The sequence below is a fragment of the Eleginops maclovinus genome, chromosome 17 (assembly GCF_036324505.1).
Source record: "Eleginops maclovinus isolate JMC-PN-2008 ecotype Puerto Natales chromosome 17, JC_Emac_rtc_rv5, whole genome shotgun sequence".
Taxonomy (NCBI): domain Eukaryota; kingdom Metazoa; phylum Chordata; class Actinopteri; order Perciformes; family Eleginopidae; genus Eleginops; species Eleginops maclovinus.
The window spans coordinates 6,813,421-6,836,873 of record NC_086365.1 but is presented as its reverse complement, the minus strand read 5'-3'; the positions used below and the strand labels follow the sequence as shown (position 1 = coordinate 6,836,873).

At 39.9% G+C, this 23,453-nt stretch overlaps 2 protein-coding genes across 3 annotated transcripts in view; one reads left to right on the top strand and one right to left on the bottom strand.

Annotated features, from left to right (window-relative positions):
- The first annotated feature begins 213 nt into the window (after positions 1–213).
- myf5 (myogenic factor 5) lies at positions 214–2,652 on the top strand. Its single transcript, XM_063905352.1, has 3 exons — positions 214–727; positions 1,675–1,747; positions 2,204–2,652. Exons 1-3 carry the CDS (start codon positions 281–283, stop codon positions 2,398–2,400), a joined length of 717 nt encoding a protein of 238 aa, XP_063761422.1. The 5' UTR covers positions 214–280; the 3' UTR covers positions 2,401–2,652.
- A 5,125-nt stretch (positions 2,653–7,777) lies between these two features.
- lin7a (lin-7 homolog A (C. elegans)) overlaps positions 7,778–23,453 on the bottom strand; it is a 29,929-nt gene continuing 14,253 nt past the window's right edge. Inside the window, exons 3-6 of one of the 2 annotated variants that reach the window (XM_063905354.1) lie at positions 18,521–18,592; positions 12,500–12,709; positions 11,913–12,128; positions 7,778–9,015 (exon numbers count right to left, since the gene is read on the bottom strand). In XM_063905354.1, the coding sequence (XP_063761424.1) occupies positions 11,913–12,128; positions 12,500–12,709; positions 18,521–18,592 (498 nt within the window). In that variant the 3' untranslated portion in view covers positions 7,778–9,015. The remainder of the gene's footprint in view (positions 9,016–11,912; positions 12,129–12,499; positions 12,710–18,520; positions 18,593–23,453) is intronic. The other variant, XM_063905353.1, reaches the window with a different exon arrangement.

Below are 23,453 nucleotides of genomic sequence, written 5' to 3'. Positions count from 1 at the left end.
GTGCAGATGTGGGAAACTCTGCAGGGTACTGGGGGGTGCAGGCAATGGGTTGGGGATGGGGCAGGGAGGGAGCTGAGCTAACCCCAGCCTGCCTTCTGGCTGGGCCATGGTAATTAGATCTGGCCAATGTGGGCCCTTGGCTCTGGCCTGGGGGCATAAAAGGGGGGCCCAGGGCAACAGACCCCTCATATCACTCAGAGGTCTCCTCTCTCTCACCCCACTCCTCTACCCTCCTTCCTGCGGTCATCTCCATCCACTCACACTTGTTTCTTCAGCCAGTATGGACGTCTTCTCACCATCCCAGGTCTTCTACGACGGAGCTTCATCTCCAGACAGCCTGGAATTTGGCCCCGGCATGGAGCTTGATGGCTCTGAGGAGGATGAGCATGTTAGGATCCCTGGGGCACCTCACCAGCCGGGACACTGCCTGCAGTGGGCCTGCAAGGCCTGCAAGCGCAAGTCTAACTTTGTGGATCGCAGACGTGCCGCCACCATGCGAGAGCGCCGGCGGCTGAAGAAAGTCAACCACGCTTTCGAGGCTTTGAGACGCTGCACCTCGGCCAACCCCAGCCAGCGCCTCCCCAAGGTGGAGATCCTGCGCAACGCCATCCACTACATCGAGAGCCTACAGGAGCTGCTACACGAACAGGTGGAAAACTACTACGGCCTACCTGGAGGGAGCAGCTCTGAACCCGGGAGCCCGCTGTCCAGCTGCTCTGATGGCATGGTAAGAACCACATGTTCAGCCTCTTCTTACAAACATCTGGATATGCAGAGTCTCGGCTTTGAAACCAATACAATGTCAGGCAAAGAGATATCCACAACTGCATGCAAGACAGAACTTCATCTTGTAGAAGCATCATTTGAAAAGTGTGTTATTGATGGCCAAAAAGTCTAACATTTAAGCCATGCTGCCATTTTTCATTACCATGTAGAGTATTTCATTTCCAAAGAGGGCCTGGTTTTCCAATTCAGACTCCTATTAATCAAACAAGCTTGTTTTGCCCAAAGACCTCAATTACCATGCTTCTTCATGCATGTCATAGTTCCCCATAGTTCTTTAATACAGAAATCTATTTTTGCAGTCTTCGAAGCTATCTCTGTGTGATCCTTGTTATTAAGGGTCGGCTTGAATTAGTTGTTTTTTCCGAAAGTATGAAGGTGACAGCGTATCAGTTAATACAAAAGAACTTATCATGCTGGATGGAGTAATGGCTTTCCCACCACCGGACACTTTATAGCCCTAATAAACCAAGCTAAATCCACCTTACTGAAGTCTGGCAGAAAAAACTGGGCTCTTTTCTGCATTCCATCCTGACTGCATGTTCTGCACCGCTGCCAGGATTTTCTGCAGATTTACTAGGAGAAAGTGTCATCTTGCACAAACTGGTGTTGCTTCCACTGATACAATCGATTCGGCACGCTCAGAGCCGCTCAGGAGAAGGGAGTGTATACTGCCACTTTGGCTTTAAGGTGGAAGTGAAATAAAGAAGCCCATAACTTTGGAATTTAGGATTTATTAGCCTGTCCAGAATATTGTGAAGGGCATTGGTTGTTTTTGCACTTTTCCCCACTTCTTTCTTTTCCATATATAGACTCTATATGTATTTAAGCAAACATAACACTTCTTTTTGCAACAAGAACTCAATGGTATATTTTTTGTTTTCCTTCCAGGCTGACAGCAACAGTCCAGTGTGGCAGCATCTGAATGCAAACTACAGCAACAGCTATTCGTATGCAAAGAACGGTAAGACCTTTTGACTCGCAACTGCCTCCTGAAATGAATACGACATGAATTCTTGAAAGTATACTGCTTTAAAGACCTGATCCCTGAATGCTAGATTATTCCTATTCATTTGATTTATTTATTTATTAAGTAGTTTTGTAAATTGTTCACACTTTTGTCCGCGTTTTCTTTTTTATTCCAATTCTGCTGTACCTACATAAAGCCATACAAAGAAAGTAAAACACAAAAAAAAGAAGAATGAAAATAAATAAATAAATGAGTGAAAATGAAATATATAAACAATTACATTCAAATAAAAAGAGATGATAGATTAATTAAAATGCATGTTTCATTTTGCTCAAAGCACTGGGGTTTAAGTAAACTATAAAACACACAAAAACTGATAAAACATTTCAATCAAAAAATTATTTGGAGTTTATTTTTCAAAACTAATGTCCTCTGTCTTCCTCTTAACAGATTGCCTAGGTGATAAATCAGCCGGTGCCTCCAGTCTGGCGTGTCTCTCCAGCATCGTGGACCGCCTGTCCTCGGTTGGGTCCGGCTGTGGCCCTGCGGCGCAGAGAGACGTGGCCACCTTCTCACCCGGCAGCTCCGACTCGCAGCCTTGCACGCCAGAGAGCCCAGGTACCAGGCCCGTGTACCACGTCCTCTGAGGAAAACTCTGACGTGGATATATTGCCACAGGCTTTCCCCAAACACCAGCTGCATTTGTAACGAGGGATAAGAACTGTTGTTTGGTGCAAGGACACTCAGCTGAACCTGAGGACCGGCGGCAACCACTTTTTATTGTGTACATGAGATTGTAAATATATATTGTAAATGCCCATTTAATCTATACATGCTATTATACCCAGTGACACATATTTAATTATGACAGTTAATGTAATGTTGTATTATACATGAAGTGGTATTTAAGCAATATTGATTTCTTTCTTTCCATGTTGTCGTGAACATTAAATCGTTTTACTGTTTTGTATAAACCTTTGTGCTTTTTGTATTTTTTATTCCTCTTTTTATGTTTCTTTGTAAAAATTATCAAGCTAAGGATAGTGTAGCAAAAACACCATATGCATTAATGTCAGCAAAAAGCACAACAATTAACACCCACAACTGGTGACTACTAATCCTACCACTAGATTTTTTTGACGAAATGACGCATTTGGAACACACTATCTGATAATTACAGCGATTCCATCAGTATTGCACTAATTACTCACATCATGGTGGGCCTAAACAGTTTAAAGATGCATCACCTGCTTTCAAAACAACAGCTTGATAATTCATAAGCAGATTCTAGTACCAAAAACGGTCTCTTTTAATATAAAAGGGCAATCATGTGACGGTACTAGCTCCAGCTAACAATGAGTGGAGATCACGATAGTAACATATAAAAGTTGGATGATACTATTTATCCTTCGACACATTTGAGTATGAGTCCGTACAGCAGTCAAAAAGGGTATTTCATATATTTTTGTATTCACATTTGGCACCACAGCAAGGATTTAAACAAAGAGAGACAAACCATTTATACAAAAAGCTGTTTAAAAATGTAAAACCCACTCGTCTTCGTCAGATTTGACCTTTTTCTTTGTACTTTTTAGTGCTGGGAGTGTGTTCAGGGGGAAGCAACACTTGTGTACCTGTTTGTTCTCTCCTTCCAAAAGTGAGTCATCATTAACACCTTAGATTATACCATCAACACCAGAGTAAGGAACAAATGGTCTCTAATTGTAGTTTGGGGGAGGGTGTGTGTCATACTGCATCATGACTTTGACCATGCCTTAAGTTAGCATGGTTTTTTTATTCAGCCCATGAGAGACAATAAAGCTGTTAAAAACTTCCACATTGTTTTTATTCAATCCTGAACTGCCTAAATCAAATGTCCTCTTTATCATGTCTGTGTACTTGCTCCAATGTGCTCGGTCTTTTTGATTACAAATAAATAGAAATTATACACTTAAACTTCTCTTATAGTGGCTCAATTTGTATCCTGCTGCTCTGCTTTAAGCATTATGTTATTTATTTTTGTTTGAAATGCTGAGGAAAGGCAAATTGAAGGCCATTTTCATTCGACTTTAGTCTGCAAACATGAGTCTGGCCTCATTTCTATTAAAAAATGACACAATAAAGAATACATTTGTCCACATTAACATCCATTTATCCAACAACACTTTGTTATTGTTCCAAGGAGTTCAGAGTAAAGCTCTGCCCGTAGTCTCTGAGCTCCAGTTCTGTGAAACATTGTGAACATTCCTGCAGCAGCTTATATTTCACCCTACATCGTGGCTGCGTACGACCCTCCAAATGTCACTGATGTCATTTTCCATGGCTACATCTCTGGTAGTGATTCGTGAATCGCTCACTCACTGAGCCTGGAGTGTCCCTAGATAGATAGATAGAATCGGAGGATGAAACCCTCTTTATTAGTCACATGCATGCACACAGCAGAGCACACACAGTGAAATTGTTCCTCTGCATTTAACCCATCCTAGTACTAGGAGCAGTGGGCAGCTATCGTGCAGCGCCCGGGGAGCAATGGGGAGGGGGGATTGGAGGTGTCCGGTGCCTTGCTCAAGGGCACCACAGCAGGGCCTAGGAGGTGAACTGGGACCTCTCCAAGTAGCAGTCCACCTTCCATATTTCAAGTCTGTTCGGGGACTTGAACCGGCGACCCTACGATTCCCAGTCCAAGCCCCTACTTACTGAGCCACTGCTGGAATAACAAAGCATGAGTTTCCCTGAAGGTCAAACATGGAACCAGGAAAAATGTAATATACAGAGAGACATTTTTGATCTGATTTTTATTATTTCATTAGCTGAATTTGTATCTTGACTTAGAAAGGACACAATTAATACATTGAGTCTTGGATAGCATGACTCAAAAGGCAGCAAAGTCATGTCTGTAATACTCAGTGAGACCACAAGGGGGAAATGTTTACTGTATATCCTACAATAACACATATTTAACCTCTGTGATCAAATTTGATGTAATCGATACAAAACAAGTACAGATTTAAACCACAAGGTAACTATAGTCTCTAAAAAATAACTCTTGAATGTATTTATTAAATAATGTCCTCATATTTGAAGGGAATATTAATCTTATAATGAAAGTTTAACTGGGCTCTTCAGAGAATTGAATCTGCCCTCTGGCAAAATCTGTGATGCCGTACAGCTTAGTAAAGACCTGCAAAGATAGAAAAGAGATGTTATAATGTAGTAAAACTTCTGAAGTATTACAACTAAAACATACACTATGTTTCGAGCCTTGCATCTCATATATTGATGGTTTTATGGCTTTGAGTGTTGACTCTTTGGTTTAAGGAGTTTTGACCATTTAATCCATAGAGGTGTGAAAAGGAATTTGTTTTGCTTCTTGACATCCTGTGTGAACTTAGCCAATGTGTTCAGTGAGTGCAGGAAGGTCAAGGGTCAGTAAACAGCACAACTGTTGTGGAAACAACACTACAATTTACATTTGACTTTGGGACCGTCCTAACACTCTCAATAGTGAAGTAGAACTGTTCAAATAAAATATTCCTTCTTGAAATGTCAAGATTTGGTTTTGCAAATTAACCTTCATCCTCCCATTGCTCAAGTCAAACATTACTAGCCACCATAGCTCTCTAGTTTTATTAACTTTGCCATATTTTTTTCCCCTAGATTCATTAGCCTAAAACAAAAACATGCTCAATGAGGGCAGCAGTTCCTGCATTTGTACATATAGATATTTTTTCCAACCTTTTGTCACTTTAAAACAGTGTTTACAAGAGCCAAGCAAGAGTTGATTAAAGTGTAGTCTGAGAGAAACTCTTGGCTGTTAGTGGCTTGGAAAAGTTGGAATGGAGGTGTAAGATGGAGCGTTACAAAGAAGATCAAGAAGGTGGGTCAAAACTGTGTTCACATCATTTCTATCTTTGAAAGTGTTACTGTACTACAGATACAGACAATGATATGAATATCTCTTATAATTTGTGCTCCGGTAACTCAGAACTGAACCTTTCCTCATGATAAGAAATGAACTCTTTAAGCTGTGGCAATGTGATCCTGGGAAGGTGTTACATTCAGCCTCTTTGCTGCAGATTAACAGCCATGGGCACTGGTGAGGGATTTGTCACCTGCATTAAAGTCTTGAATTTTGTCACTTCAGGCTTTGGTCGATTGCTGCAGAATTGTTTGCTTGAGAACAGCTCTAACAGTGAGTTTATTGCACATGACACAGTGTACCGACACTTTGCCAGGGAAGAAACAGCTCTTGTTTGTGCTTCCACTGTCACTGGTTGACGTTAATACCTTCCATTTACAAGGGTGTCTTTAGTAGTTTCACTGTCTACTCTTTGTGGTGAGCTAACAAAAGGCCATTGACTTTCTGTTCCAGGGCTACAAACCTAGGGGAGTCCTCAGAGGGACATTTCAGTGAACCAAGTTTAATCACTTCACTTTCAGCAGCGGCACTTAGTTCACTAGAAAGCAATCACAGACATAGATTTTGTTCTGGTCACCACAAATAAACACCCCCACAATTATTTTTGACAGATGAGTAACTTAATTATGCTTCATGCTTCTACATTCATGCCAAAACAACATTTCTTTTCTTTGCGAATACTGTGAACCATGTTCATGCTCAGCTGTGACTACATTTTCCACATTCTTGCACACATGTCTGCAGAGCCCTCCACTTTAAAAATACAATCCACTGTAGTTTGCCATATATGCCATATTTTCATATATATAAGTGTATTATTTTTTTTGTATATTTAAATTTAAATTGGGTGTAAATATTTGTCGTCAGCATTTCATTTTTTAATGCTAAATAATTTCTTAAAAATACTTTTCTTAATTAATCCTACTTTTACAACCTATTTTATTATATTGTTGATGCTCACACCACCAGACACCAAATCAAACTCCTTGTATGTGGAAATGTACCTGGCAATAAACTTGATTCTGATTCTGATGCAGAAATATGGGGCTTGGATTTCTGATGCCTAGCAATTAAAGAGTATTTTATGGGAAGATTTCAGCCTTTTTTCAAAATATTCAAACTTTGTACATATTTTATTCATAATCACCTCACTTATAGGTAGTTATGTAAATAAGCAATTAGCAATTCATCATATCTGATGTTAGTATTTTTGTTCATACTGTTACTTACACTTTAAAAAAAACCTTATTATCACTTTGTGAACTCTTATCTGTTCTGTCCTGGTTTCACTCTCACTTGCTGTTAGGATACCAGTATCGATATTAATAAAGGTCTGTTATCTTTTCTTATCAAACTAAATGATACCGTTAGGATGTGACATGAATAAAGGCTCAACGAGGAATTCACTGTACACAAGCACATAGATTTATTTATACAAATATAGTATGTATAACAATTGCATATCAACAGTTTGTTGTCTTTTTTTTTATCTTTACGTAAAGTACAGGACCATCAGCTTCAAAAATGTAAGTCAATTAAGAAAGAGTACCAGTGATTCTACGATAGAAAAAGGAGTCTGTTGTATTTTGCTTGACAAGTGAGTGAATATCCTTTAAAACCTGAGCCCAGAGATGACCTAATACAATAACGTTGGCATTAAGTGACCATAGTGCTAACAGGTTATATAGGAAGAATCAAAATGGCAGATATTATGCATGTAGAATGGTTTTGCTCTGCTGGAATTGTGCAATTAGATAAATTATAAAAGATGAAAATAGTTGTTTTCTCTCAATAAATCCATGAAGGAATTATAAGCTAAATGTTCAACAAATGCAAATTTATGGCAGCTTTTTTATCCACTGTTCTTAGCATACAGCATATCATCTGGCCTACAGGAAGTGATGTGTTTTCGATTGTGTTTAAGGTTAAAAGAAGAAGAAACAGTGGTTAGAGTCTGCATGGTTGAACAAACAAAAAAACCGGCCACCTACAGAAATGAAAAAAACCAAAACATCAAACACATGACGTGTAAGAAACAACAAAGGAGAGACCTAGTGCAACAAATGCACAAAAGCACCTACATGGAGAAAGTAAACACAAACGTGGAAGAGTACAAATTTAATTCTATTTTTATCAACAGATTTACCTTACAGATACAGAGGAAAACAGAAATGGAAACATTCTACTCTGTCTTGTCAAAAACAATTGTCAGAACAGAAACGCATGAACTATGTGCTAAAGCTGAGCTGATATACAAGGAATAGACTTAAAATAATATTCTGAAAGAATACATAAAACAAGAAAACATTATGTTAAATCTCTGATATTATAATATTTAAAAGGACCAATACATCTTCATGTTAGATCTGCTAAACTATAAAATAGACAGGTCTGAAAAATAATTCTAGCATATTTTGATTTAATTCCCACAAATGAAAACGGCTGACATTCTGTTTTTCTGTCGGGAACAGGACAACATTTTTACTGGTTGATTTGAACCTCATATATTTTATAGATACATCTCAGTTGGGTGTAGCTTACAAAGTCTGTTAATAATCGCAGTTATTGCACATTAATTATTCATGCCACCTGTAAATCAATAATCTCTTTAAATGGCACAGAGGATATATTTGGACACAGAAGCTGCCTTACGGTTCATAAGACCCAGTTTGCTTTACAATGACTTACATGTGCGCCTTTCCCATAAACTCTGTATATAAGCGTGTATCAGATTGTGAATTTAGTGGTGAAATGTAAAAACGGAAAAGTGTGTGTTATTGCTAAACCTACAAGATAGAAAATCGTTCCTGCTACAATATAGAAGGTAAAAAAGAGTTCACGTTTATCCAAAACAGGACGAGTTTGACACAAAGAAAGAAACCGATGGTCATTCAAACAGAGACACGAGCACCAGTTGAAGAATCAATAGAAACACCACTGTACAAATTATATCTATTGCAAAAATGGCAAAAGGTGCCACGGTGTAATGGATGTCGGTAAGCAATCAAAAGTGGATGACTGTAAACAAAACAACAAACACAAGAAAGGGAGTGTCAGTAAGACTCACCACCAGGGAGAACAACTTATAAAAGGGAATACAAAGTTAACTTTCAGTGCTAGCCTCCCTCATACTTGTTTTTCAAAGCACCAATTTCAGGACAAAGGGCTCTCTTTGTTTTTGCTCAGTAACCGGTGGTACACTGGAAGGGAGGAGGAAGTCAAAGACTCTTCTACTTGTTGGTTTCCTCCACGACGGAGAGATTCCTTTGGGATCCTCAGCGCAAACGGATGGTCTATGAGAGCCACCTTTTACACTCTTCTTCACTTCTTCTTCTGGAACAACCTGCAGATCAGTCACAAAGAGAAACAAGCTGAGAGCTCTTGAGACTTAAGGGTGATAAGGTTAATTCTGTATTGCCTAAGGACTTTAGGTAAAGAAAGTATTATAGCTTTTAATTATTGTTTGATTGTCATACCAGCTTCAAAGCTTCCCTTCCTACAACTCCCTTGCTTTCAACATGAAAACTTTCTCTTTTTTTTCCAAAATTCAAAGACAGAATTCACTATATAGAGATGACAGGAAGTGATAGACATTTATTTTTATTATTTTTTCCAGATACAATTCAACACTTTTTTTTGTGATGGAACCTTGTGCTTTTCAATAGGAAGTACTGAATTCCATTTATATAATAATCTGTATGTATGCCAGTAGCTTTGCCTCCTCTTTTCTGTATTTTATTTGCGTCATTCATGGAATGTAAAGATATTTTACGCTTTAGAGACAAAGTTTGATCAAATTTCATGAAAAATCTGTTAATTAGTAGAGAAGGTTGTCTAGGTGCGCGTGTCAGGCCTCCTGTGTTGCTTGCAATGTTAGAAGGGAGAGACAATGTTGCCTACTGGGGCATTTAGTCTGTTCATTGTGTTACACAGGCACACGGAGCATTTATGCAAGAGAGACCTCGCGAGGGCTTTGTTTTGCTGCAATTATAGGGAGGTTATGCTGGTGGCTTGCAATAAATTGCTTAAAGACAAACCCTGTGAATCACAATGCAATAACTTATAGGAGTTCAAGTTATACCATCTACACAGGCTCTAAATTAAAATAGGGTGATACATTCTCAAGGGTCTTATCATTTGTCTTTGCGTGTGGTGGACACAAAGCCACAGTCAGAGACACAGTGACAAAGACAGATGAATTCCAGGAGAACCCGCAGCTTATATTGCATTCTTGTTCGCTTGTGCGTGTCACTTGGTCAGCAGCCCCTTAGCCGCCAAAGCAAATCTCTGTGGTCGGCATGGCCGGCGTTGATAAAACATGATCCCTGCTCAGTCCCCTGTCTGTAGCTCCTACATAGCACACAGTTACAAGCTCCCAAATACCTTCCCAAGCTGTGCCTAGCCAAGTGCAAGACAAAGAGATATCCTTGGGGGATTTAGCATCAAACGGACAGTAACGCAGAGATCTTGGACACATGCCCACCTCATATACATCAAGGAAACGTATAATTCGAGAAGCCTTGGCAGAATTAGGAGTAGCATGATATGATTTAGCTTAATGGTGTGATTGGTGTATTGAAAGTTTCTCCTTGCTTTTTAGTTGTGCTATTTTCACACAGCGAAATTTCACTTTGACTGGCAATGCAAAGCTGTGTTCTAAATTTGGATTGTAAAAATATTGTTTCAAGTAGAGGTATGCCACCATCAGGCTGTAGAAACAGCATTGCAGGCTGTATCTACTCATCTGTGTTCCTGCAGAGCATGAGCCACAGATGTAATCGGTTTAAGCTTGAATAATTTACAGCCTTTACAACAGAAACAATGGCAAAACACATCAGAGGCAGTAAAGTTTGCACAAAGCATGCCGGCTGCTGAGTTTGCAAAATATACCACTGAGGTTTTGGGCTTCACACCAGGATGTAAATGTGTGCTACCTACACACAAACCAATAAAAGTCGCTGCAAGGCAAAGCATAGCGCTAAAAAAAACTCTGCTTCCATTTCATTTCTGCACTATGCTATGCTCCTCTGCATCCTGGCAATATGTATTCCTTTTGAGACTTTGAGCAACAAAAAGTGTTATGTAGATTCGTTAACAAGTAAATAAATAAAAACAATCGATTGTTTTAATATAAAACAATTGATTGTAAAAAGTACGGTTTCTGAGGATATTTAAGATATGCTAATTATTTTTAGTGTACAATTTTAAGACAGAAAAAGTCCAGGCACCTAGAAACTAAATCAGCCTCGAGGTCTAATCCAAGAGACAGCGTATTGTCATGAAAAAAAAGATCAAATGTAACACTTAATGTTGATATTTGCATCCACTAAATTCACCTTAAATAGCAAACACTGCAGATCTAAAACAACAACAACTTTGAATAATTTATCCTAATTGGGTTGTGAATAATAGAGATGTTAAAGGAGTATAGACATTTTAGGAAATATGCAATTTCTTTTTGAATTTGATAAGAAGATTGCTGCTGTAAGTCTCCCAAATGTGTCAACTAATTATGAAGCTATCGCCAGGGGACAGTTAGCAAAATGACTGCAATCCTGGGAAAACAGCAGGCCTGGCTCTGTCCAAACGCAAGACAATCAAACTATCAACTACCTTTAATGCTCATTGAGCACACTTTGGTTTTTGTATGTACTTACAGGGATTTCTTGCCATTAGTATTTCATGGCAAAAAAGCAAAAAGTACAGTTCTGTCTGAACAGAGCTATCCCTTTGCCCCTGCTTCCAGTCTTTATGCTAGGTCAAGCTAACCACCTGTTGACTGTAGCTTCATAATTAGCATTCAGAATCAGAATACCTTTAAATGTCTCACAGAGGGGAAATTTGCAGTGTTACAGCAGAAAGAGCCAAAGACAGCTTAATTTTACACCCAAGACACAAAAAAAAATATATATATATACAAGAATCACACAATTGCAAAATACACAAAAAATAAAAGTATTGCAGACACATATGTATTGCACATTATTAACACAACAGGGGGTGTTATAGTCAGTGATGTTATATGTGTGGGGTTCTACTGGGGGCCATGATGGTTATAGAGTCTGAGCGCTGCAGGAAGGAAGGACCTTGTGAGGGTGGCATGGGTCATGTCACATTAAACAGAATGCGTCCCAGTTTTTTAAAACATGTGTCCGGATATTAATTCCCATAGTCCTTGTCCTTACCTTGTGGTCCTGGTTACCCCCCACCCCTCACCCTTAAAGCAATGAAGCGCCTCACCTACGACATGTGGTTCTGCTGCGAGGCCGCGTTCTGCTGTTGCTGCTGCTGCATGAGGATCTGCTGCTGCTGGCGCCGCCGGGCCGTACGGAGCTTCTCAAAGCGGGCCTCCATCTCCTCCAGAACTTTGGGGGTGTAGCGAACCACCAGCTTCACACTATCCTTGGCCGCCTTCAGCAACTCCACCGCTTTCTCATGGTGCTCGCCCTCCACGCTCTGCAGGGGGTTTACAGAGGGGGGGATTTTAGGGGCAGCCGATTTGAATATATTCTTGAAAAAAAATGTCTGAGAAAAAATTGATATATTTCCTCCATTTTTACCTCCTTTGATAAAAAGTGAAAACTCAGGCTTACACAGCTGTGTTATTCAAGTTTCTCTAGCAGTTCTTTGATCTCAATAGCTCTCCTGACTCTTTACCTGCATATCAAACTGGAAAGTAATCATTGCTACATTTTGTGAGAAGTTGCAGTTTTAGTTTAGGATATATTTTTTGGAAGCTATCTTAAATGATAAAGGACAGGAATGCCTACTGGCACTCTCAATCCAATCAATGTCTCCTCTCTTCCCATCAGAGTGCTTTTACCTACCACACCATTGACGGAAAGGAGCTGATCCCCTCGCTTTAGCCCGCCGTGCCTTTCAGCCACTCCTCCGGGGATGATCCTGGAGATGTAGATGGGTGAGTTCTGCTCTTTGCCACCCATCACATTGAAGCCCAGCCCTTCCTCCGTCTTCGGTAGCTCTACCACCCGCGGGTGGGAATGACCCTCACTGGCTGCAAAGGCTGCAACTGTTGCCTGAAGGAAGAGAAGCAAAATGGGACTTCTTGTTACTAGCAAGAAAAATGTTACATTATTGAAAAAACAGAAAAATACCTGTACATATATATTTGGAAAAATGATACAGTGTAGTAACTGGAACGTGTTTTCATAAGTAGAGGTTGTTCGTAAGTAAACGAAAAGGACACAGGATACTTATTTCAAAACTACCAGAAAATGATGGTGAAGGTGGGTTTGTGAACCTCTGCTGCACCTTCTCAATTCACTGAGGAAGGCTATAACAAAGCATTAGGATTTATTCAGGGCTTGGGGTTTAGTTCCCACATGAGAAGTTTTCTGGCTTTCTAAGTGCACGGATTAACACATCCAAGTTCACAATGGAGGAAAAGCCAGACAACTTTCACCCTCTGTCTCTCCACCAGCTGGTCGATGTCGCTCGCCGGCTGAGGAGTTTCTTTGAACCCTGAGCTCCATGCTCCTCGGTCTCTCTGAGCAAAGTAGCCAGGAGCTTGTTAGCCGAGTCTGGGAAAGCTAATGGCAGAAGAACAGAGAAAAACAAGCCCCCTGCCCACTGATCCAGATGCATTGCCACAGGGGCCTAGCTGTCAAGTCGGCATCATCTATGATTTGTGAGGTACATCCAAAAGAAGGAGGATAAAAAATGAAAAGAAGGGGGGGTTCAGTCAGAAGCTTTTGCAGATGTGTATCCAAATTTCCCAGCAGCAGGCAAGTATCTTTAAGGTCCTTGACGGTCCCTTCAGGCAGCACTTCCACCTCTTCCATATTCATATCCACATTAATTTGTGCTCAAATTGTTTTGCTCAATTCTTCTCCTCTCTTGCTGCCAGTTTTAGTCTGCTTGTGGTACAAACTTTGTCTCCCCCTCCCTTTCTCTGTCCGTCCTTCTTCTCATCATCTGCTCCTCCCTCTGTCCCATTGTGAAGCTAAAAAGAAAGCTCCTCAACATGAATACTGTCACCTCGCAAGTCGACCTTCATTGCTTTATCTCGGTTTATGCGAATGTAAAAAATATCTCGCAGACGGCCGGCGTCTCTCAAGCTCAGACAGCATTTAAAATAAAAGGCTTGCTAGACGCAACGTCCTTGGCAACGCTGAAAAGTCACATGATCATCGGCTCTCATCGTTTTCTCTGAAGCCTATACAGCCCAGATAGTCTGCATTAAGATCAGTAATAAGAGCGTTGAGCCAGGAATTAGAGGCCAAATAGATTAAATTAATGAAGCAATCAAATAGAACCGAGTTGTTGAGGTGAAACAAAAATCCCAAATTTCCAGAGATTTATCGTCTCCCTAACTAAACTCCAGACAGAGGAGCAAGTGTCAGCATATTTCACACATTTCATCATTATTGCTGCAACAGGTTTGTTTTTCCAATACCATTGCTACAGTAGGCATCTTTTATCATTGCAGACTTTATGTGTGATAATGATTGACTGCAATTGGCACTCTGGGCGTCCTAATCAATAACTCTCACAAGAAAGTAAAACACATGTCAAATGCTCTACATTGAGAGTGTCTGCACAGCCAGCTCAGGTCATTAGCTATGTGTCTTAATGCCCAGAGGATATGCAGTTTTAATACAGAACTCCCTCAGAGTTTTGGGCGAAGAGGAAGCCACTTAAAAAAACCTGAGCTCATGATTGCTTCCGACTGACAGAGACTTGTTTTCTTTCCTCTGCATAACCACCATAGTTTAGAAGAAAAAGAGAGAAGGAACCCTTAAACGTCCCACAGAGGGGAAATATACATTCTGCATTTGACCCATGCTAGTGTTAGGAGCCGTGGGCTGCCATTATGTACAGCGCCCGGGGAGCAGTAGGGGAACGGTGCCTTGCTCAGGGACACCTCTGTAGCCCTTGGTCTTTCCGGGATTTGAACTGTTGACCTTCCAGTTTCTAAGCAAAGTCAGTATGTCATTTGTACTCCCTATACAAGAGTTTGGTGAAATAACTTGACACATTAGAAAGTTATTTCTTGATTTCTTACATAAAGACAATAATCTGTTGTATTGCACGATTTCTGAATTATTTATGTAGGCTACGCATGTCTGGCATTATCTTATTTAATACGTGCACATTTACTAACAGTAACAGAAAAGGAAAAAAGCCAAGTTCAATGTTTCATTTCTTTTAACATTTTAGAGTCAAGTGTTTTCACAGAGGGAATTTTGGATATCTCCTGATATCACTCTATAAATCATGAAATACTGTGAACACTCATAATATATATTTTTTTGCCATGTTGCCAGGATATAAATCAGGCTATAAATAATATATAAACCAAACTGTTTGTAAAAACCTTAGGAGGAATAAAACTGGAATGTGTAAGTGCGACTACATTTCTGGAATATGAGAGCACTTCCAAACATTTTAAAATATGACAAGGGTGCAAAAGTTAACTGAACCTATGAAACAACTCCAGATAAATGTACAGTACTTACAAACAGAAGATTACTTTTTCTATTGCTAGTTTTATGAAATGCTGTTTGTAAATTAGCAAAATGAGGCATTACCTAATGATCACTTTTGGTAAATTACGTAAAAAATCTAAAGACACAAACAAACAAACAAACAACAAACAAACACATATTTGTTCTAGGATTGTTTTACCCACTGAAAGAAAGAAGACATGTATGAAACAAGGGGCAACCCCCCCACACATAAAATACCAAGTTTTACAGCAGAAATAAACATGTTTACAGCATGGGACAAAAATTGCTTTTGGCTCTATAGCTAATTTCCCTATTCATGACAACTGTGAGGAGGGTGAATTTCTATATAGGCTTAAAGTTATGCATAATTAAGGGCGTGGTCGCTTTGATTGACAGGTTAGCGCCGTCAAATATCAGACATAATATGGCTTGCTGTGCGATTAATTGTACTAACAGACCGTCCAAGAAGTCTGGTCTCCAGTTTTTCGGTAAGTGAAAATGTATTATTATTTTATTTATATTTTAGCACCGTTAGCACTAATTATAAGTGTGTCTGCGCCATAGAATGTATAAAGTATCGTCTGCTCACTTGTTAGATTAGCTCGTTAGCTAGCTAATTAGGCGTGGGTTAGCCTTCGAGCAAGACGCCCACGATGCTAAACGGGAGCGTTTGATAGCCGCCTTGCCGCTGGAGAAAATACTACCGCATGAGAGTAGCATACGGTAGCATGTAGCTTAGCTTGGAAGCCTTCGCTAGTTTGGTAACTTCGAGCTAGATGGGCGTGTTTCAGTAACCACGCCCGTTTCAGCTCCAACCCTATGTTCATATTTGGATTAGTCGGGAGCGGGTGGGAGGTAGACTGAGAAGATGTAGACGGTGGGAGTCGCCCACTTTGAGCTTCATTACGGCTCTTCACAAACCTGTGGGTGACGTCACGGATACTACGTCCATTATTTATACAGTCTATGGCAGGGATTCGGGTGCGCGAGCTGCCACCAGGGGGTGCAAGAGATGAAACATGTAATGGTGGTCTGGTGTAAAAATATTAGTGTTGTTTTTTAAGTGGGATTTTTCCATAGGCTACATTAAAAAACAGGAACAATAAACATTTCCTTTGTAATCCCTTTTATTTTAAATCAAAAAACTATAATTTATTAGTATGAAAGCAGAGTAGAGCCCAAACTGTTAGAAAGGACCAGTGCTTGAAAAAAGTTTCCTGTAGAGCCTCTCCAGAAATTCAAAGTATGAACCGCATTACATTGAAGCATACCTAAACCAGGTGTTCAATTGTGCGTTTCCATACTTTGCATGATTATGCTCAAAGCAGAGTGACGGAGGAGGCAACAAAAGAGAATAAAGCACTCATCATATCCTCCACCCTCCATCTCACTCGGTACTGTGATGTGCTGAAGAGGAGTGGACACAGCTGGACGTTGAACTACTGAAGGACGGAGAGACGCTCTCATCTATTCTCCTCTCCGCATCTCATCATCTTCACCAGCATCCACATGAAATCAGAAAAGCCATGGCGCTTTGTTTCCTCTCGTGAAAAAAGCCTGTGTGTCTCGCAGGCAAGGTGCAGATGACAAGTCCTGCTCACAGTGTCACCCTTCTCTTTTGTTTACCAGAATTAGCTTATTCCATTCACACTGCACCCGGAAATGTCTCTGTTCTGACTATGTCGTTCCCCTGTGACACAGCTTTAAAGTTTTTTAAACAGGAGACAACAAAACATGTCGGCCTGAAATATCAAATATTTGAGCGGAAGGATGGAAATATTTCAAAAAGAATAAGCCTATTAAATGATCGACATCTTGTTTAAATTGATGAGATTTATACGACCTCATATGAGCAGTGAATTGGGATTAGAACTCACTACATGCCAAGGGAATTCAGACAGGTTTGACGATACTAGTAAAAACTTTAACTACCAACAAAAGCGATTAGTCTGATTAAGTGAGTTCTTACCATCGAGAGCTTTTTTATCCAGGTTGCGTAACAGGAATTAAAGTTACGTCATTGTTGCTACCTAAAACTGTGTGCCTAATGTGAGTAACACAGACTAAAGATGGTGTCTGATCATCAGATGAATCAGGGCCAATATTTTCTGGAATTAAAGAAATATTCACAGCTCAAATCAAAGACTTTTAGTCACTGAAGACAGTTGAAAGAAGGATAAAGAGCAGGATATCTTTCTTGATTTATATCGAAAAAAAAGAAATGTTCAAGAAATTGAATTCCAAGCACATGCTGTCATCTGTCTCGCTTTTGATGCCAGTGTTGATTACAAGTTTGTCTGACCTTGTGAGTCGGGTTATTTTTCTTACTAAAGAACTGAAAACTGGCTAAAACTTTATACAAACGCAAAATATTGCGAGTGCAGCCGGGATAAAACAAGTTTGAAAGAGATTGTGTGACCTTATTTTTACTGTCTATTGTGCATCTGCCTATAGTTCATCTCCTAATTTATTCTGCCTGCCTGATCCTGACCCTCACTTTAATGATTTCAAGCAAACATCAAGTGTTATCTTCCCTGCCTTTTTAGCGACTCGGGTTTTGGGTTCCAGCCTGTCTTTTTTCTGAGCCGCTTCATTAGCAGAATTAGTAAAAATGTTTCCAATGAGTACCAAAGTCTCCTGAGTGCTCTGACAACATGAAATGTAGTTATTCTGGTTTGGATCAACTGAACAAGACATGTTTGTGTCCAATTGTAAAGCTTACTTGAGGTGTTATGTTTCTCAGCTTAAAATCCTTTCAACATATCACATGAAGGAAATGTTTCAAATAGTGTTATGTTCACATGAATCTATTTCCCTGGCTCATTGTGTGTTTGCCTGGAGTAACATGTTGCATAAACCCATACGTTTCAGACTACTGATGTCATGTTATACACCTAAATATGCCCTTAAATTTGCAGGTCACACAGTTTTCTTGACTTTTGATATTTATACCTCCACAGTGTCTGACCAGATATTCACCTTTAAATCATCCTGAGTGAAATAAACTCAAACTAGAACTTGACATTTTAATGTTTCGATTACGTAACATCTAGTGTGCAAACAAACAAAGCTTAAACTCTATTCGGTAAATGTTACTTTTCTTGTGCGGTATATCATCAAAACAACCTTAGGTAAAGCTTTAGCCTTTCCCCCTATCCCAACAACATTGGCACTCTCATATGTGTTTGCCTAATTACACAAACACTCCTAATGATGGCCATTAGCAAAATTAAAGTTGATTTCATTCTGCTTTGGCCAGAAGAAGAGATGACTGGGTGATGTGATTAACAGGTAATTCACCACCCATTAGTTACAGTCAAATTGTATGTTTTTATTATGAATAATAATTAATGTAGAGATTTCCAAAGCAGCTCTTACCTTAGCTGTGGCCCGTGCCTGGTACTCTGGGCAGCCATTCACTGTAATGGTTTCATGCATGTACTGGTACACCTGAAAGAAATGAAGAGAGACAGGTGTTCAATTTTCACATGGTTGGAAAGAGAAATCAGCCACTGCTTCGGAGCTCAAACACTTAATTTCCATAGTCGAATAACAGCGCTGCTTCACAGCTGGCTGTACTGACATGGATTGCATTAACAGAATGACTGATGGGACACACAAGGCATTCAGGCACGGAAACGCACTACACAGAATAATTCTGCTTACATTTACCTTACATGTGCAAACAGTATGTGAATCTCATTATTTTGCACTCAAATGCTTTTGTAAGGGGCACCACTCAAATCAGGGTTTTGTACAATTTCACTAACTCAATGTACTGTAACAATCTGAAATGTGAAGCCACCAGCAGCAAATCAGGTAAGTGAGGAAAAAACCCTCAGAGAAAATATTTTATTGTTATTTATTTATTGTATTCAGCATGTTTTTGAGTGCATTTGTACCAGGATTATATAAGGTTAGTCTTAACGAGATCCATCGGAATAAAGCCCTTTATTTGTGCGGAACATTTGTACAGCAATAAATAGTCAAACTCAGTCGGCACAATTGGATCCCTGCCTTAACACACAGCACAAAGAGTCTCTAGGCAGTAATACACTACAGCTGGATCTGAGCTGGTGCCAAGACATGTGTTGCTGTATGCCCAGCTGGGTAAAAAGCAAGGTTTTCTGAGGCAGACAGAATCATTTGAAACAGCCGACCTTTGACAGCTGACAACTGAACTTGTTCAACAAATAAAATAGCCAAGAAGATGAATAAAGGTTTATGTGGTTAATACACTGTACTGAAAGTACATTAGAATGCTGTCTGTGTTGCAGTTTCAAATCTGTCTGAACTCTCCGCTGCTGAAAGCAAAAAAATGAACAATGCGAAGGTAGGATGGAGATGAAAGTGATTGAGAATATGGGGCCGATTACAAACAGGTCTCAGAGGAAATGCTTTTGCTGACTCATCGCAACTGACTCGATGAAACACATACATTATTGCAGAGAACGCACAATTCCAGCAGACACGAGTGAGAACACATTAAAATGTGTGGCAGTTCCAGCTCATTGAGCAAATGAGCAATCAAATTCTAATCATGACAAAATTCTCAGTGCGAAAACAACTCGAGATTCTCCTCCATCACGTACTGTATGTTGTGGCTCAGAATTTTAATCATCTGTTTGCACTCACTACATGATGTCTCTCATCAAAGCGTGGCAGCGAACAAGCCTGGTGGCTTTGACATGCCGAACCACACAACAAAGGCCCTGCTTCCCTGAATCAAAAGGATGTATGCTTATCAGATACAAATCCTGAGATATTTGTATGTAATGTTCTCAGAGACTGGGGAAAAAAACCCTGAGCTTCTGTTGTCTTGTTTGCTCATTAATCTCAAAGACCATATGAAAGTGCGACTACCCCTTTCAAACGGAAATGTTTTTTTTGTAGATCTATAGTGCTGATGCATTCATGGGGGGGGGGTAGTCAACACAAACTCTCACTCAGCTCCCAAATGATACCTTTTCCTGAGGACTTCTTCCACCTTTGCACTTTTTGAGGCTGAGCACAGCTTTATAAATGCCATGAAAGGCTTTTCCTGCCTGCAGAGTGGCTTCCTTATTCTCCACTTCCTTTCCCACTACTGCAACTACTAATTACACCTTCTTATTTTACCTGCATATCTCTCATTGGTCATCTATTCTGTGTTGCAGATATACAGTCTTCTCTCCCAGGGTGCATCAGCGATGGATTAGAAAGGTTATTTGCATTAGCGACTGAAGGCTTAATTAATGACTGAGAAGTTGCCTTTTCACCACCGCATAACTTTGTACCCCTTTCTTCCTCATTTATTATAGTGAAAATACACTTTACAAAAGCATATTTAAAATACAAGTAGCCCCTCATGGTTGTATGCCTTGGCAAACTGGTCAAGTTGAAGTTTGTTACCCTGTGTGTCGAAGATATCCTAATTTTGTCATAATATATATAACATGTGTAAAAATGTCTTAATTAAGGTATTATTTCTTTAGTTATGGCCAAATATGTTTATTGAGAGATCATGGTGACCGTGACCTTTCACCAACAAAATGTAATCCAAGTTGAACTTTGAACACAATTCCCTCAAGGCAGTTTTTTGGTGCATGTTCACACAGTGGGCAGAGATTTCCAAGAGGATCATTGGTATGGACTAAAGACTATTTTCATGTTGAAAAATTGACATTTTTATATTTTCTCAAGTAGCTTATACAGCCATCCATGGTACTATCCAGCCAGAACACACAGAGCAACATTAGCATTCACTTGGTGTCATATTTCGGTCCAATATTCATTCTCTTTCAACTTCGTTTTAGAACTACACCAACTCCTCTGGGTACATTATTTTAATTCTCAAGATCCTTTTATTAAAACTCAAATGATTGCTTCATCTGGAAACAAAGATGTTCAGAGTGAAAACTAAATTAATGAGCGAAAAGAAGGTAAAGTAATGCAGATTTACAATTTTCTTATTAATAACTATTATTAAATTATAAATAGCTGATGTGTTCTTAAGGAGGCCACATAAGATGCACATTTAATATTGCTCTACATTTCTAACCTGAATGCAGTGCCCTGAATAACAGAGCCATTACCGAACAAATGACTGTGTGCTTTTGAATGTCAGTCTGCTTGTTGTGGCTGTACTTTACTCTGAAGAGGATAGTTGTCCTGCAGGCATCTTTTCAATTACCCTCCTGCCTCTCCTTTTGCCAGACGTCTTCACTGCCCATCCCTTTAAACACTGACCCCATCATTGCCCGCCTCTCCTTCATGTTTGTTATTGCCTGGTTCACCACAGTGGATTATGGGTAAACACACAACCAATCACGCCTTATTCAGGACAGGTTACCGGCACTGCGCGGCACCTAGGAGGATAGGAGGATGTCACAAAGATGGAGAATAGAGAGATACCTGTGGGGCAAACTGTCGTGACAACGCTGCTGCAACCATGGCTTCCCGCTTCCTCTACTGAGTCACAGAGTCAGGGTGGAGGGAGGGGGAAGGGTAAAAGCGATCTTAGCTGGTGGTTGTAAAAGGATAATAACCAGCACAGGACTTAACAATACACTTTCCCTCTCTGTGCTGCTAACCATGACACAGCGGGGGAAAATATTGAACTTGCACTTGGATGTAATTTTCATCCTTTAACTTAATGTGACGTGGGAGGCAGAGGCATTCAACACAAACGTTCGCGCTTGTTTCATAAATAAAACACATTATGTTGATTAAAACATCTCTGCTGTAATGAGAAAATCAACTGCAATGTTAAAGCTGAGAAAGAGCTATGCTGCTGCTTTTTGAACTTCCTGTGTTCGCCAAGTATCCCTCTCTTACTCCATTTACCACAATATTCCCACTCTCCATCATTTCCAGCTGGTTAGCCCTTCCAGTCATTTTGTCTTGTGTCCTTCCTTTCCCATTTGCAAGGCTGATCGACCCTGACAACTCATTCAGGCTGATGCAGTGAGACTTTCACCCCCCTCCCCAATCCACCCCCTGCTCATTGATGAACATGGCAGAAAAAAAAAAGACAACCAGCTCATCAAACTCTTTGTCATTTAGCCCAACACTGCTGAACACACTCTTTTCCCCGCTATTCATTTTTCACGTTGACAGCCGACCTGACATCCTTAACAAGGCTGATTAATGTTGCTAAATTCTATTGGCACAGATGTACAGGATCAGGTTTGGAGATAGGGTTTTTACTATATCGAGGATTAGTATGTTCATCTTGTAAGGCCAACCATGTGTGTGAAGCAGGAAATTATATCACACAGTAGACAAAGCCCGGAGTTTGAAAAGAAAGGTCATCTGTAATGAGGAAATGTCACAGAGGTGTGTGTGATTAGAATGCACAACAGGAGGGTTGGCTTTCAGTTTAACTTATGTTTCATGACTCTTTTAACTCGAGGGTAGTTAACACTGATGGATGATATCCAGGAAAGGAAATTAAGTGCAGTCTAAATGAATTAAAATATGATTATAAAGCATTACTTAAAATAACAAGGCTGGAGGAGGAGAAGGAACACTGTAACCATAAAAGATGCTACAATTTATTTAGCTTTTTTTGTTGTTGCATATAGCATATACTTGCAATGCATATGTATTCTCTTCCAGGTGGCTACTGGATACATACTAGTGTCCTCATATAATAACATTTGCTTGAGATTGTTAAAACAATGAACATGGTTGGTTAAAGTTATGTTATCATTTTGTGGAAATGTTTGTGTGTGCTGGTTTAAAGATCCGACATCTGAGATATCAAAGAAAAAAAAAAGACAGTCAAAAACTAAAGTGAAGATGATAATGCAAATAAGATCACTGTTTAAGTACAGATCATCTGCTAAGTGAAATGTATGAGGGTAAATGTTCCTTTGTCACAAACACATTCGCATAGACTTGTGCATATTAGGTCATTTAAACCATCCTATTACTGTCTTCTGTAATTGTTTGTAGTACAAACCCAGCTGTTGAGAACTGGGAGATTCCACCATAACAACTCCTTCAATGCTCTGCGTAATAACAATAATAATCCACAGTTTAAAATGCCCGCACTTACAACCTGTCCCCCAGCTGGTTTAACTCCGCGGAGAGAAGCTGTTGTATCATCGCCTCACACAAACCTGTAATCGACTGTAAACCAGAGTCGACCTCTCTGCAGCTCTCTTATCCCAGAGCATCTCTGATGGTTGCCCTGGTGACTGTGTTTAGCCAGCTCTTTGTGGGTGAAGTGGTCTGCATCTTTGCCTCTCTGACATGGGCCTCTGCTACTGCTGCTGAAGCCCTTTTCAAATGTTTTTGAGATTCATTTCACTCCACTGGCTGGCAG